This window comes from Castanea sativa, chromosome 7 (assembly GCF_040712315.1).
Source record: "Castanea sativa cultivar Marrone di Chiusa Pesio chromosome 7, ASM4071231v1".
Lineage (NCBI taxonomy): Eukaryota > Viridiplantae > Streptophyta > Magnoliopsida > Fagales > Fagaceae > Castanea > Castanea sativa.
Window position 1 is genome coordinate 4,326,742 of NC_134019.1, and position 15,411 is coordinate 4,342,152.

Below are 15,411 nucleotides of genomic sequence, written 5' to 3' on the forward strand. Positions count from 1 at the left end.
TCCTCTCATTCTTATTTTCTGCCTGAAATGATTCCATTCATCCTTCCCAATAAAACCATATCACGCCTAAAATTTGGTTTCAGAGATTCTTTTTACTTTTTATCCCTCCTCACTGTAACAAGTCTCCTAATCTTTTTGGCTTTTTATTTTTTTATTAACTGTGTTGTGACAAGTCTCCTCATCTTTTTGGCTTTTTGTTTTTTATGAACTGTTTTGTGACAAGTCTCCCCATCTTTTTGGCTTTTTGTTTTTTTATGAACCGTGTTGTATTTGGTAAATTTTTATTAGTACAATTTAAAGTACATAGATATTCTTATTCAGATTCTTATCCATGCATGGGAGAAATTTATGGAAGAAAAAATGATTGATGTGCACGGTATAAACAACAAAAAAATAAAAAAACTGAGGATTTTGCAGAGATTCTTTGCAGGATTTGCAGAGATTTATAAATGATTGATGTGCATTGTAAACAAAAAAAAGAAAGACACTTTTAGATTTTTTGCAGAGATGGTCCTTGTTATATTTGGTCAATTTCTATTAGTACCGTTTAAAATCTAAGAATTTAACTTATACGAAACTTGCATCTTATTTAAACAGCACCAATATTATTTAGTTTTCACGTTTCTTATTTTCCACTCTTTTCTCCCTAAAAATTATACCAGCTTTCTTCTTCACTCTTATTCCCCTCATAATTCTATCAACCATTTTGAATTCATGTGTGCCATACATTCTACAAACAATTATAAGGAATAACACTTGCAAATACCTATCTGTGGTTATCATTTTACCGGGTGAGTTACATTTCTTTAAGTAGTTACTTTTCTTTTTATAATATTCATGTTGATATGTTTTAGGGGTATAGCTAAGCATGAAAATTTTGTTTTTGTTAAATTATTTGTTCATGAAAATCTTGTTTTTGTATTATGTGTTTTGCAACAAGAACTGATTTGTATGATATGTTTTAAATTATGGGTCTTGCCTAAAATTTCATATAGCCAAAATAAATTTCAAAATTGACATAAGTTTTTCTTTAAAAAATTCTTACTTTGTTAGCCTAAAATATACATGTATGCTATAAGAAAACCCAAAAAAAAAAAAGGTTAGTACATGCCCCTAAATCAAAAATCTAAGTTTTAGTTATAATAATAATAACAAAAATTATAGGATATTATAAATATTTATCTATTAGCGTAATGATGCATGAGAAATATAATCTGTCTTATTTTAGAAGAAGCAAAATGAAGAGCAACATAAAATAATTTACGTAACCATAACGGATCATTCTAAATAATTTTAACTACTATGATAGACAATAATAAATTATCAGTAAACCAATCCTCTTTAATAGAATTCTCTTAACCCTAGCTATTTAAACATTGAATATTTTTAATAGATTACCTTCTTGTATTGCATTTTAATGGTTGTGTAGTGTTAATATATTAATACTACTTTTATGTTTTAGTGTGAATGGCAGAAAAGTTGTTCATTTTTCTCATCCATTCCGGTGAAATAATTAAACATGGTGAAAATGGGGTTTATTACCATGGACCACCTCCTTCTATGCTTCCATTAAGCAGGGGTGTGACATTTGAAGATCTATGTGATAGAGTAGCATCCACGCTTCATATAAACAGAGAAGATTCAAAACTTACTATTTGGTATAAATTTCCTTTTCAATGTCATCCACATCCTGTGAATTACCAACAAGTTTTGGTAGAAGATGATAATGGTGTTAATGCAATATTCAATATGTTAGACTGCCAATATGGTTTTGTAGGTGCAGAGTTGTACGTGGGTGTGGAGCCCATAAGAAGCCATCAAGATGTTTTTCCCATTCAATATGGCAACGAAGAACCAAGTGCACCGGTCAGTTATTCACATGGCGGGCACTTTCATGATCCATATGCCACTCATACTGGTCATTATTCTGAAGATGTGGCTCGTTCCCCAATCAACATTGGTGGTGCTGACTATCATGCTCCATATACCCATGTTGCAACTGAGGACCAACATGCTCCTTATCGGCCAATGAACACCAATGATGTTGACTATGATAACCTAACTAAGCATGTTGCACCACAGTTTGAAACTCAGTATGACTAAACCGCCACTCAGAGAGCTACTAATGATCCCAATGATACACACCACATAGCTGCTACTACTGAAAATGCGGTCCATACATTATCAGAAAGGATGCGGGCCATGGATAGTAATGACCAACTTGATAACGACGAGGTCCTTAATGATGTTGGAGATGAACAGGAGCTTCCCAATGAACCTAATCATGAAAGCAGTCCAGCAATGGTGTTCCATCAACCTTCATCACTGAGCTTTTCACAGAACACGTGGGAAAATATGATTGATCCAACCCCACCATTTGAAAAGCCCATTCAGAGTACTTGGGACCCTACCCAAGAGTTTTATGTGGGATTGCTTTTTGCTGATAAGGATGAACTACAAGCTGCTGTTAAAAAATATCACATCAAGAGGAACCAAACATTTAGTGTAAAAGAGTCAGATCCAGCATGTTGGTCTGTATGTTGCAAAAATTGTTCTTGGCGTCTTCGAGCATGCTTCCGGGCTACGCATGGGTTCTTTGAGGTTAGGAAATACAATGGTCCACACACATGTACGGAGTCCACACTCACACAAGATCACGAGCAATTAGACATTCATATTATTGAGAAAGAGTTGAGGAATATTGTCAAAGATGATCCAAATATAAGGATTTCTTCGCTTCAACAGAGTCTTTACAATAAGTACGAATACCGGCCTTCTTATTTTAAGGTGTGGGAGGCGAAACAGAAGGCAATTGGTAGAGCATTTGGTGATTGGGACAAATCTTACCAATTATTGCCAAAATGGTTGAAAGCTTTGACTGATTCAAACCCGGGCAGCAGGGTTATTTGGAGAACGGTACCTGCTACTGTGCCAGGCTGTGCCCTATTTGAGAGAGTTTTCTGGGCTTTTGGTCCATCAATTGAAGGTTTTCAACATTGTAGGTCAGTGATTAGTATAGATGGAACTTTCCTATATGGTAAGTACAGAGGTAAGTTATTGATTGCATCAACTTGGGATGGTGACAATAGACTTTTTCCACTTGCCTTTGCCATTGTGGAGGAGGAATCTAATGATAGCTAGTATTGGTTTTTGCGTTGTATTCAAAATAATGTCACTAATCGAGATGAGTTATGTGTCATATCTGATCGCCACCCTGGTATAATGTCAGCGATACGGTTTATATGTGAATCGACACGTTGGCATCATCGTTTTTGCCTTCGCCATGTGGCTAGCAATTTCAATCAAAAAATTGGGAATAAAAACTTGAAGGCTATGGTAATGTGGGCAGGCATGGAGAATCAGCTACAAAAGTATCAAATAACAAGGGATAGAATTACTCAATTAAATGCAGATGATGATAAGTATTTAAGGGAATTACCAGTGCAGAAGTGGACATTAGCACACGATAGTGGACATCGTTATGGGGCAATGACTACAAATTTATCTGAAAGCTTCAACGGTGTTCTAAAGAGTGCTAGAAATCTGCCCATAACTGCGTTAGTTGAGCTTACATACTACCGTTGTGTAGCCTACTTAGCCGATCGGTATACTAAGGCACACGCAGAGATTACAGCCGGTGAACGCATTACAGCCTATGCAAAGAATAAATTCAATAAATGGGAAAAAAAGGCACCAAAGCATTCAGTTATTGTGTTTAGTCATGAAGATGGTCTATTTGAAGTCAGAACACCAATAAACCCTAACTCTGCTTATAGGGGTAATCATCGTCATGAGGTAAATTTGAGGGAGAGCACTTGTAGTTGTCAAAAATGGCAAGTTTATAAGATTCCGTGCTCATATGTCATTGCCGTGTGTAAATATCAAGGCATCTCTGCAATGCGATATATCGACCGCTACTACTGTTTGGAAGAACAAGTTGCTTGTTATGCACCTAGATTTCGCATGGTTCCAGACAGTGTACATTGGAATGAGCCTGATTTCCCGGTCTTGTATCCTAATGTGAAGTTGCGCCGTGCAAAAGGTCGACCAAGATCAACTCGGCTTCTAAATGAAATGGATTTAGGGACAGAGCATCAACCAAGGCCATTGTGCAGCCTTTGTAGGCAAGAAGGCCATAATAGAAGAACATGCCCCACTCGAATTATGGCTGGCTCCACTAGTGGCCAAACTGAATGACCCAACATATGTATTCAATCTACTTCGGTGGATTGGTTGGACTGTTCTTTTTTTTTTAGGAGTTAGACCATATTGTTAGTTTGTATTATTTGATAGAACAAGTTGGTACTAATTCCATATGCTACAATGTTTTCTATTACTGCAAGTTTGATTGGGGTGTATGTTTTTTTTTTTTGTGCATGTGTGTGTGTATATATATATTGCGTATTATAGTTTAGGGGTTCGATAACACCTTCAAATATATACTTTTATGGAGTGGATATATATATATATAAAGAGGAAAAATCATATTTGAGCACTAATCAGTATTTTAGATGTATCTCTCTCCTAAAAAATCCAATTGACTTAAGACTAGATGGGCTGGAACCGTGACTTAAGTATCTACAACTTTTATGTTTTGAGTTTTTTGAAATTCACATTTTTTGAAGGCCGAAATTAACTCACAAATTACTACTGTAAATTTGGACGAAAATTAGATGGTGAAAGTTTTATTTTTCTTTGACACTTTTACAAGGGTTTGGAAGAGAGGTTGTGGATTGGAAAATTATATTAAATAGATGTATGATTAAATTAATTGGGCACTAATTTCAAATACCAAATATGTGTACACATTTCTTATTTTTGCAAAGGCCTTACAGTTAGTAGTATAACGTGATATATATACTATGTAGGCATAATATTTTTTGCTACAATGATGCATAAACAATGATAATACTTTAATATATTTTTAATAATTGATTAGTGATTTCCACGATGGGGTACATGAAGTTTTTGTTGTGTTCCACAACGTGGAGGATGCCTATTTACTCGTTGAGGGTACCTTCGTGCTTGCACAGGACTATTTCCCATACGCCTTGGCTGTGTTCTAATATCAAAATCTGTTTGATAATTACCACCTTCATCACTTTCATTATCTGATGACACCTCCATATCTTCTGCATCTTCTTCATCTTCCCCACTATCCTCATTTGAGGCATCTTCCTCAGAGTCTGTTATAGAGGCCTCTTCCTCAGAGTTCGGAGCACATGCCCATGTATTTGGTGGTGTGCAGAAATCACCAACATGAGGGGATGGTTGGGAAGGTTGTTCATAACTAAACTGAGCATCTTGGCCATAATTGTATTGCCCAGAATAGTATGGAGGTGGCGATGGATGATAAGAGGGAGGTGTTGAACTAGGCTGGGGATGGTGGTCATAATTAAACAAACCCTCTAATCCTTGTCCTATGGAAGTTGATAATCCAATCTGTTGATATAAAGACATACAATACTCATTGACATTAATTGGATTATACTCATTGAAGGTGGTAGGCTCATTATGGGCAGATGTGGATGGCCCAGCTTGGGTAGAGGTGGATGGTCCAGCTTGGGTAGACGTGGATGGTCCAGCTTCATCATTTCTACGTTGTCTACCCTGTCTTCCTTGGTGCCTCTGTCGTCGCCCAAAGTGTGTCACCCTCTCAGTAGGGACGGATGAAATATCTGCTTCCATTGATAACTTCACTCGAGTAAGGCTCTCTACTATTGCCGGAAGGACTTGTTGTGCAGTCAGGTCAGCCCTTCCTTGGTTTGCAACAGCTGAAGTTAACATCTTATTAATTTTCGTTTGCTGCCACATAAAAAGAAAAAAAATTATTAGTGCAGTATTATTAAAAATGCTAAAATAATAATTTGTTATCAATATTAGTGCAGTATTAAAAATGCTAAAATAATAACCTGGTACATATGGGCAGCCGCCTCTTGTGTCGTAAATAAGTGGCCATGTTGGTGGTACCATGTTGTGTAATCCACATCTAGATGAAAATTTTCATCTCCAACTATATTTTGAGCTCGCTGGTTCCAAAGTTGGTAGTAATGTGCATGATGCTTACACCAATCAACACCAGCCTTTCCTGTCAACTTTACACAATGTACAGATTTATCAAAATTGTCAGTAGGCCACTTTGGACATCTTTGCAATAATCCAAATTGTCGCATGACTCTCTCTGGATGGTAATCCTCAACAATTTGGAAACATAGCAATGGCGCTGTTGTAAGCCATATATGTTGTCCTACAAGACACCATGGATGCAAATAATTATCGTATGGTGTCCAAATAACCAGCGATTTCAATTACAATAACTATGTTATAATCGATCAAGATAATAATGTAACTAGTAAATTAACCATTGATGTATTGTGACAACATATATTACCTGATCCTTATTATGTGTATCGTGATTAGAACGGTACGCAGGTAGAACATGCGTTGGTGTGTGAGTATAAGTTCTCCTAGTATCCCACCTATACACAATTAATGATTGCCACTGATTTTAGGGTTTGAAAGTATCAAGGATAAACACTACAGTATACAATATTGTATAGAAATAGAAAGTAAATATTATACTTGCAACCGTATGGATCGTCACCATTTAAATTTATTGGAATTATTGGAATTGGAGTCAAATATGGAAGATGCTCCCATGCCCATAATTGTAATATAAAAATAGGACCTGCAACCTCCGTGGTTTTTTTAATAGAAGCAATACACAACTCTTTATAAAGGAAAGCAAGCGTGGCACTACCCCAGCTATATTGCCCAGCTATACCAAAGTCCGCTAACAGCCTGAGAAAGTAGCAATACAATTTATTTTGGCTCTTATTTCCAAATAGTAAAGCCAAGACCTGGAACATGTATGCCCTAGCATACTGTTAGGTTGTTATAGCATTGACACCCTCTGGTAGATTCAAAAATGTATTCCTAACCCATGTTATTTTAAGGCTACCATATGTCAATGCAGTTTCAGGTGGTGTCACTCCAAGTAAATTCTGACAAACTGGCCCCCATTCCATATTAGTGGGCCCGCACACTGCATTGCCATCAATAGGCAATCCTGTAATGATTGCTATATCTTGTAGAGTGATCGACATTTCACAATTTGGTAGGTGACATGTATGGGTTTCAGATTGCTACCGCTCCACCAAAGAAGTGATAAGACTCCAGTCAATATCTATATGTGGTAGGCGGGTAACACGGTATAGTCTACATTGATGCAAATATGGGGTGATACGCTCACCTATTTCGGTATACTCCAGTCTTTTTGTTACATCAATCATATTTTTTTTGCAGAGATTCTTCTTCAAGTCTTGTTTGATTCTTAGCAAAGAATCTCAGCGAAAACTTTTCTTCAAGTACGAGTCACATCAATATTTTTTTTTTCTATAACTTTCACGTGTTAGAATATATGTACTTGAAACCAGATAAGAATTCTTCTATTTCGGCAATGTCATTGCCACAATTGATTTTTCTTTTTCTTTTTTTATAATTTTTTTCACATTTTCAGCAATAGCATTGCCACAATACCCACAATTCTTTTTTTCTTTTTTTTTTCCTTTCCCCCTATTTCGGTAATACCATTGCCACAATTCTTTTTTTTTTTTCTTACCCCCTATTTCGGCAATCCCATTGCCACAATTCCTTTTTTTTTTTTCCACCCCTATTTCGGCAATCCCATTGCCACATTTCCCTTTCTTTTTTTCTTTTTTTTCTTTCCCCCCCTATTTCGGCAATCCCATTGCCACATTTCCTTTTTTTTTTTTTTTTTCCCCTATTTCGGCACTACATGGCCACCTCTTTTTTTTTTTTTTCCCCACTATTTCGGCAATCCCATTGCCACATTTTCTCTTCTTTTTTTTTTCCCTCCATTTTCGGCAATGGGATTGCCACAAACCTTTTTTATTTTTTTGGGCACTCAGTGTAGCGGGCAGGTTTGGGCAGAAGGAATTTCGGCAACACTGTTGCCGAAATTCCAAAATTTCTCTCTCCTCAGTTTTGATTCTCCCTCTCATACTTTTTCTTTGAATTTGGCAACACTGTTGCCGAAATTCACTCTCTCTCCTCATTTCCCCAAATAACTTCAAACAGTGACTATAACCCCAAAAAGCTTCACTTTTAGCAATATTTACCCAAAAGACTCGTAAGGCAAGTCTCATCATTTTTAATCCTCACATTCATGATAAATTATTAGCTCCATTAGGAGGATTGTTGATGTAATCTTTTTTGACCTCTCAACTAATAAAATGTTGTTATTTATGTAAATGTGGCATCATCTAGTAATTTTTATTTTTTATTCCTTATGTTGATTAGGAAGCTCACACATATATTTACATAAATGACATTAGCAATCTTCTCGGTGTAAATAATAATTTTTTCACCTTCATTCACAACTTACCAGAATGTCGCTCTTTCTTTAATAAATGATTATATTGATTTCTAATTTTGTTAGATTATGGTGCCACGTGCATGCCAAATCTTGGATGAATTAATGACTATAAGTACACTCTTTATGAAAGTTAAAGACAAAATGCAAGAATCTAGGGAGAACTTTTCATGTTTCTAGTTTCTTAATTTGAAGATAAGATGAGATGTGTTTGGGTATATACTAGCAATTCACTACATAAAGTATTACCCACCCCAAATTCTACAGATCTCCAAAGTCATCTACCAACAAAGCCTGTTTTTTTTGTATGGTCTAATCCATAGGTTTTACATCACATTTTTATCAAATTCAAATTCATTATAAAATGATAATTGGCCAATGCTGCATATGGAAGCTGTGGCCTTAATAGATTGTAGTTACACGTTTTGTGCACTTTGCAATTAACATTACTCTTTGTAATAAGATAATTATCACCTTCAAAATATATGTCAATTGCTAAATAAATTTGGCATTTACTATAGTGATGTGTTGACAGTAGATATATATATTTTTTATTCAAACATTCTCTTCATACAAAATATATTTTTTTAATTAAAAAGAATAAATAAATAATATTTAAATAAAATGATAAAATAATAAAATATATAATTTAAGGTGTATTATAAAGTAACTTTTTGATATATTAAATTTTTTTTTTAGTGGTAGATACTAGTACTGTATAGTCAATCATTTTGTTGAAATCAATGCCAACTACTGGGAAAGAGATTTTGATCATTAAATCATGTTAGATCTTTTGGATTTGATGTAAAATGCAGCAAACATAGCATTCCTTTTTCTTAAAAAAAACAAAAATGGTCATGTCTGATTGGACTGGACCTTGAATTTTGTAAAAGTGCACATGAATTCCACAGAAAAATTGATCTTTTATGGGAGGAGTGGTACGTGCTGCTAGGGATGACAGCGAGATGGGGTATGGTTGAATTAATAGTGTACTGTTCTTACCATATTCATTAAAAAAAAAAATTTGGAAAAATAGACTAGGTTTGGATCCAATTCTTTTATGCAGTGGATCTAATTTTTGCCATTTTGCTATCCTTAAAAGAAAAATAGAAAGAGAAATAGTTAGAGAGAGAGAGAGAGAGAGAGAGTAAATGGGAGATAGTAATAAAATATATGCAAAAAATTTATAAAAAATTAATATATATAATTTAAATATACTAAATACAAATATGTATATACACATTAGAGATGGGGCAAAAAAATGATAAGGTAGGGTGAGTAAAACCTATCCTGCCCATAGCCTTGTCTTCAAGAAAAGGAAATCCCACTTGAGGCAACGAAGGGCAAGATATTTTTGCCACCCTTAGTTTGTGTTTTTCTAAAAAAACACATTTTTTCACTTACGTTTGCTTCAATAGATCACACCATTTACTTAACTATAAATAAAATTTAAAAAATTCCGCTTATTCATAGCATTACAATTATTGTTGGAAGTTGAAAGTGACAAAGAGATGAGAGAGAAAAAAACGGAATTAAGAACTAACATGATTTGACTTGATGGCTTAAATTCATACATAAACGTCCCTGAGCTACTACATCTTTAATATGTGAATTATTCCAATCACAAATATATTCATACATAAACATCCATGAGCTCAGTAGCTCAGGATCCGTTTGGTAAGAGATTTCTAGTAATATTATTTAAGTATTGTGAAAATACGTATGAGTTAAAAAATGTTGTAAAAATACGTGTCGTGGTTTTTAAACACTGAAAACTGTTGTTTAAATAGCAATACCAAACAAGCCCTTATTTGTTAAAAGGAAATGTTAACCAGTGTCGTAGTTATTTTTAGAAACATTTTATTTAGAGAGTGATAAAATAATAAACGTTATTAACAACCTTTTATATATCCCATAAAAGTAATGTAAAAATTTTCCTATTATAGTTTATTAACAATTGTCCTAAAGACATCCGTGAACATGGTTCTTTATTAAAATTTAAAAGTGAGACAAAAATCTTAGCATATTATTTTTTGTTTAATCAATTTATTCAAAAGGTGATTAAAAAGTAAATTGAAAAAAAAATTATATTAAAAAAAAAAAAAGCTAAAAGCATGCTTGTGAAAGGTCATTGTTTAGTTAGTGTAATTGAAAATTGGAAAAAAAAAAAAGAATTAAAAGAAAGCAAAGGTGATTGGCCCTCCATGTTTGTGCGCATGACGCATCCCCTACCTCAAAGTTAGGTGGCCCTCCCTTTTAAGTCATCACCGCCAAAGCAAAAAGCTAACAAACAAAACGATAAATAATAATAGAAGAAGAAGAAGAAGAAGAAGAAGAAGAAGAAGAAGAAGAAGAAGAAGAAGAAAGACTCAACTCTCTCAAAGTCACAACTCAAAACTCACCTAATAATATGGACTCCTCTTTTGGACTCATCACTCTCATTCATTGAACCCTAAAACTCACACACACTCACATCTCTCTCTCTCTCTCTCTCTCTCTCTCTCTCTCTCTCTCTCTCTCTCTCTCTCTCTCATATTTTCGTTTTCAATGGGGGATCCGATGGAGAGGTTGGGATCGGAGTCGGACTCGTCGATCAAGGTCGATAACGACCCGAGCATGGAAATCGACCCATCGCCGCTGCTCCGCGAGAACGTCGCCACGGCCAAGGACTGGAGGAGGGCGTTCTGCAGGCCAATACATATGGAAGCTGTGGCTTTAATAGATTGTAGTTACTATAGTGATGTTTTGACACTAGATGTACTTTTTTTTTTATTAAAACATTCTCTTCATACAAAATAGTTTTCTTAATTAAAAAAATATATAGTGGTAAAAAATAGAATATATAATTTAAAGTATATTATAAAATAATGTGTTAAAATAAATAAAATAATTTTTTAATATATTAAAATAGTATTTTTTTTTAGAAGGGTAGATGCTAGTTCTGAAAAGTCAATCATTTTGTTGAAGGCAATGGCAACTCACAGTTTATATCTTTTTGATTTGATGTAAAATGCACTATCCTTTTTGTTAAAAAAAATAAATGGTCATGCTTGATTGGACTGGACCTTGAACTTTGTAAAAGTGCACAAGTTCCTGGGAAAAATTGATCATTTATAGGATGGGTGGTACGTGGTAGGAATGACAATGAGATGGGGGGTGTCCTGTTCTTTCCATATTCATTTCTATTTTTGAAAAATTGGAAAAAAATTGTTGGACGAGAGTGCCGCGGGTTGGATGTATTTTGCAATGGCCTAGGTTTGGATCCAATTCTTTTATGCACTTGATCTAATTTTTGCCATTTTGCTATCCTTAAAAGAAAAATAGAAAGAGAAATTGTTAGAGAGAGATAAGCGACGGACTCAGAATTTCAAGCTAGATGGGGTCGGAGATAAGCGGAAAAAAAAAATTTCAAATATGCATCCATATAGTATTAAGAAACTTTCAACCAAGATAAATACAAAAAAATTATTATTTTTTAATATATTAAGATGCAATCATTTACCAACAAAAACAAAAGACATAACATTATTATTTCTTAATACACAAGACACATTATTGTTTTTTTACATTTTTTTTTAAGATTTATATCGGTGGGGTTGATGATTCATGATTTTGGAGGGGGCCCAAGCTACAAAGTAAAGGGGCCCAAGTCTAAATTTTTTATTTTTTACTGAAAATTAAACTACTAAAAAAAATTTGAGCCCAAAGGGGCTTGGGCCCCCACCTGAGTTCGTCCCTAGAGAGAGAGTAAATGGGAGATAGTAATAAAATATATGCAAAAAGTGTATCTCTTGTCTTCAAGAAAAGGAAATTCCACTTGAGGCAATGTAGGGCAAGAGATTTTTGCCATCCTTAGTTTGTACTTTTCTAAAAAACACACATTTTTTTCACTTATGTTCGCTTTAATAGACTACACCATTTACTTAACTGTAAATGGAATTTAAAATTTCCTCTTATTCATAGCATTACAATTATTCTTGGAAGTTGAAAGTGACAAAGAGATGAGAGAGAAAAAACGGAATTAAGAACTAACATGATTTGGCTTGATGGCTTAAATTCATACATAAATGTCCTTGAGCTACTACATCTTTAATATATAAATTATTCCAATCACAGATATATTCATACATAAATGTCCCTGAGCTTAATAATAAACGTTATTAACAATCTTTTATATATCCCATAAAAGTAGTGTAAAAATTTTCCTATTATAATTTATTAATAATTGCCCCTAAGACATTCATTAACATGATTCTTTATTAAAATTTAAAAGCGAAACAAAAATCTTACCGTATTCTTTTTTTTAATCAATTTATTCAAAAGGTGATTAAAAAGTAAGCTGAAAAAAACAATATTAAAAAGAAAAAAGAAAAAAATCAAGCTAAAAACATGATACATGCTGTGTGAAAGGTCATTGTTTAGTGCAATTGAAAATTGAAAAATGAAAAAAAAAAAAAAAACTAAAAGAGAAAGCAAAGGTGATTGGCCCGCCATGTCTATGTGCATGACGCACCCCCTACCTCGGAGTTAGGCGGCCCTTACTTTTTAAATCATCACCACCAAACCAAAAAGAAAAAAGAAAAAAAAGCTAACAAACAAACAAAACGATAAATAATAATAGAAGAAGAAAAAGAAAGACTCAAAACTCTCTCATCAAAGTCTCTCAACTCTTTTGGACTCGTCACTCTCATTCATTGAACCCTAAAACTCACTCTCTCTATCTCTTTCGCTCTCATTTTCAATTTTCAATGGGGGATCCAATGGAGAGGTTGGGATCGGAGTCGGACTCGTTGATCAAGGTTGATAGCGACTTGAGCATGGAAATCGACCCGCCGCCGCTGCTCCGCGATAACATCGCCACGGCCGAGGACCGGAGGAGGGCGCTCTGTAGGCCAATACATATGGAAGCTGTGGCTTTAATAGATTGTAATTACTGTACTGATGTTTTGACACTAGATGTACTATTTTTTTTTTATTAAAACATTCTCTTCATACAAAATATTTTTCTTAATTAAAAAATAATAATATTTAAATAAAGTGGTAAAAAATAAAATATATAATTTAAATTATATTATAAAATACTGTGTTAAAATAAATAAAATAATTTTTTAATATATTAAAATAGTATTTTTTTTTTAAAAGGGTAGATGCTAGTTCTGAAAAGTCAATCATTTTGTTGAAGGCAATGGCAACTCACAAGGAAAGAGATTTTGATCATTAACTCATTACTCATGTTTATATCTTTTCGATTTGATGTAAAATGCAAACATTGCTATCCTTTTTGTTAAAAAAATAAATGGTCATGCCTGATTGGACTGGACCTTCAACTTTGTAAAAGTGCACATGAGTTCCTGGGAAAATTTATCATTTATAGGATGGGTGGTACGTGTTAGGTATGACAATGAGATAGGGTGTGGTTGAGCGAAAATGATATCTTGCACCCGGCATATATGCCGGGTGCAGGATATACCACCTCGTGGTTGAGATGGGAGGTGTCCTGTTCTTTCCATATTCATTTTTGTTTTTAAAAAATTGGAAAAAATTTGTTGGACGAGAGTGCGGCAAGTTGGCTGTATTTTGCAATGGACTAGGTTTGGATCCAATTCTTTTATGCACTTGATCTAATTTTTGCCATTTTGCTATCCTTAAAAGAAAAATAGCAAGAGAAATTGGTAGAGAGAGAGAGATAGGGATATACTCAGAATTTCAAGCTAGGTGGAGCCAGAGATAAGCGAAATAAAAAAATAAAAAAATTCAAATATGCATCCATATAGTATTAAGAAACTTTCAACCAAGATAAATACACAAAAATTATTATTTCTTAACATATTAAAATGCAATTATCTACCAACAAAAATAAAAGATACAAAACACTATTATTTCTTAATACATAAGACACTATTGTTTTTTTACATTTTTTTTAAGATTTATATGGACGGGGTTGATGATTCATGATTTTGGAGGGGACCCAAGCTACAAAGTAAGGGGGGCCCAAGTCTAAATTTTTTTTTTTAATTTTTTACTGAAAATTAAACTACTAAAAAAAATTTGAGCCTAAAGTGGGCTTGAGCCCCCACCGGGGTCCGTCCTTGGAGAGAGAGAGAGAGAGTAAATGAGAGATAGTAATAAAATATATGCAAAAAGTGTACGAAAAAATAATATATATAATTTAAATATATTGAATACAAATATGCATATACACATTAGAGATGGGGCAAAAAAAGATAAGGCAGGATGAGTAAAACCTATCCTCACATAGTCTTATCTTCAAGAAAAGTAAATTCCACTTGAGGCAATGTAGGGCAAGAGATCTTTGCCATCCTTAGTTTCTGCTTTTCTAGAAAAAACACAATTTTTTTTTTCACTTATGTTCGGTTCAATAGACTACACCATTTACTTAATCATAAATGGAATTTAAAATTTCCTCTTATTCATAGCATTACAATTATTGTTGGAAGTTGAAAGTGACAAAGAGATGAGAGAAAAAAAAATCGTAATTAAGAAATAACATGATTTGGCTTGATGGCTTAAATTCATTCATAAACGTCCTTAAGCTTTTTTTTTTATTTTTTATTTTTATACAAGATATAATTTATACTCTAACCTAATCTAAGTATAAATATGTGTGAAACTCTCTCTTAGAAAGTTGAACCCCGACCCTTGCCCCCCACACTCCACAAGCATTTATACCTGTAAAGTGACCATCGCACTAAGGGTATGCGGTAGTCGTCCTTAAGCTACTACATCTTTAATATATAAATTATTCCAATCACAGATATATTCATACATAAATGTCACTGAGCTTAATAATAAATGTTATTAACAATCTTTTATATATCCCATAAAAGTAGTGTAAAATTTTTCGCATTATAATTTATTAACAATTATCCAAAAATATTCATTAATATGATTCTTTATTAAAATTTAAAAGCGAGACAAAAATCTTACCTTATTTTTTTTTTAATCAATTTATTCAAAAGGTGATTAAAAAGTAAGCTGAAAAATATAATATTAAA

General features: G+C 33.7%; 2 protein-coding genes across 2 annotated transcripts; both read left to right on the forward strand.

Moving 5' to 3' along the window:
* The first annotated feature begins 2,193 nt into the window (after nt 1-2,193).
* On the forward strand, nt 2,194-3,141 carry LOC142643874 (uncharacterized). Its single transcript, XM_075818601.1, has one exon. It carries the CDS (start codon nt 2,194-2,196, stop codon nt 3,139-3,141), a length of 948 nt encoding a protein of 315 aa, XP_075674716.1.
* Nucleotides 3,142-3,222: 81 nt separating this feature from the next.
* LOC142643875 (uncharacterized) lies at nt 3,223-4,197 on the forward strand. Its single transcript, XM_075818603.1, has one exon. It carries the CDS (start codon nt 3,223-3,225, stop codon nt 4,195-4,197), a length of 975 nt encoding a protein of 324 aa, XP_075674718.1.
* The last annotated feature ends 11,214 nt before the right edge of the window (nt 4,198-15,411 follow it).

Excerpts from the sequence above, each read along its gene's own strand:
- LOC142643874 (XM_075818601.1), top strand. The coding sequence starts at position 2,194 with ATGCGGGCCATGGATAGTAATGACCAACTTGATAACGACGAGGTCCTT.
- LOC142643875 (XM_075818603.1), top strand. The coding sequence starts at position 3,223 with ATGTCAGCGATACGGTTTATATGTGAATCGACACGTTGGCATCATCGT.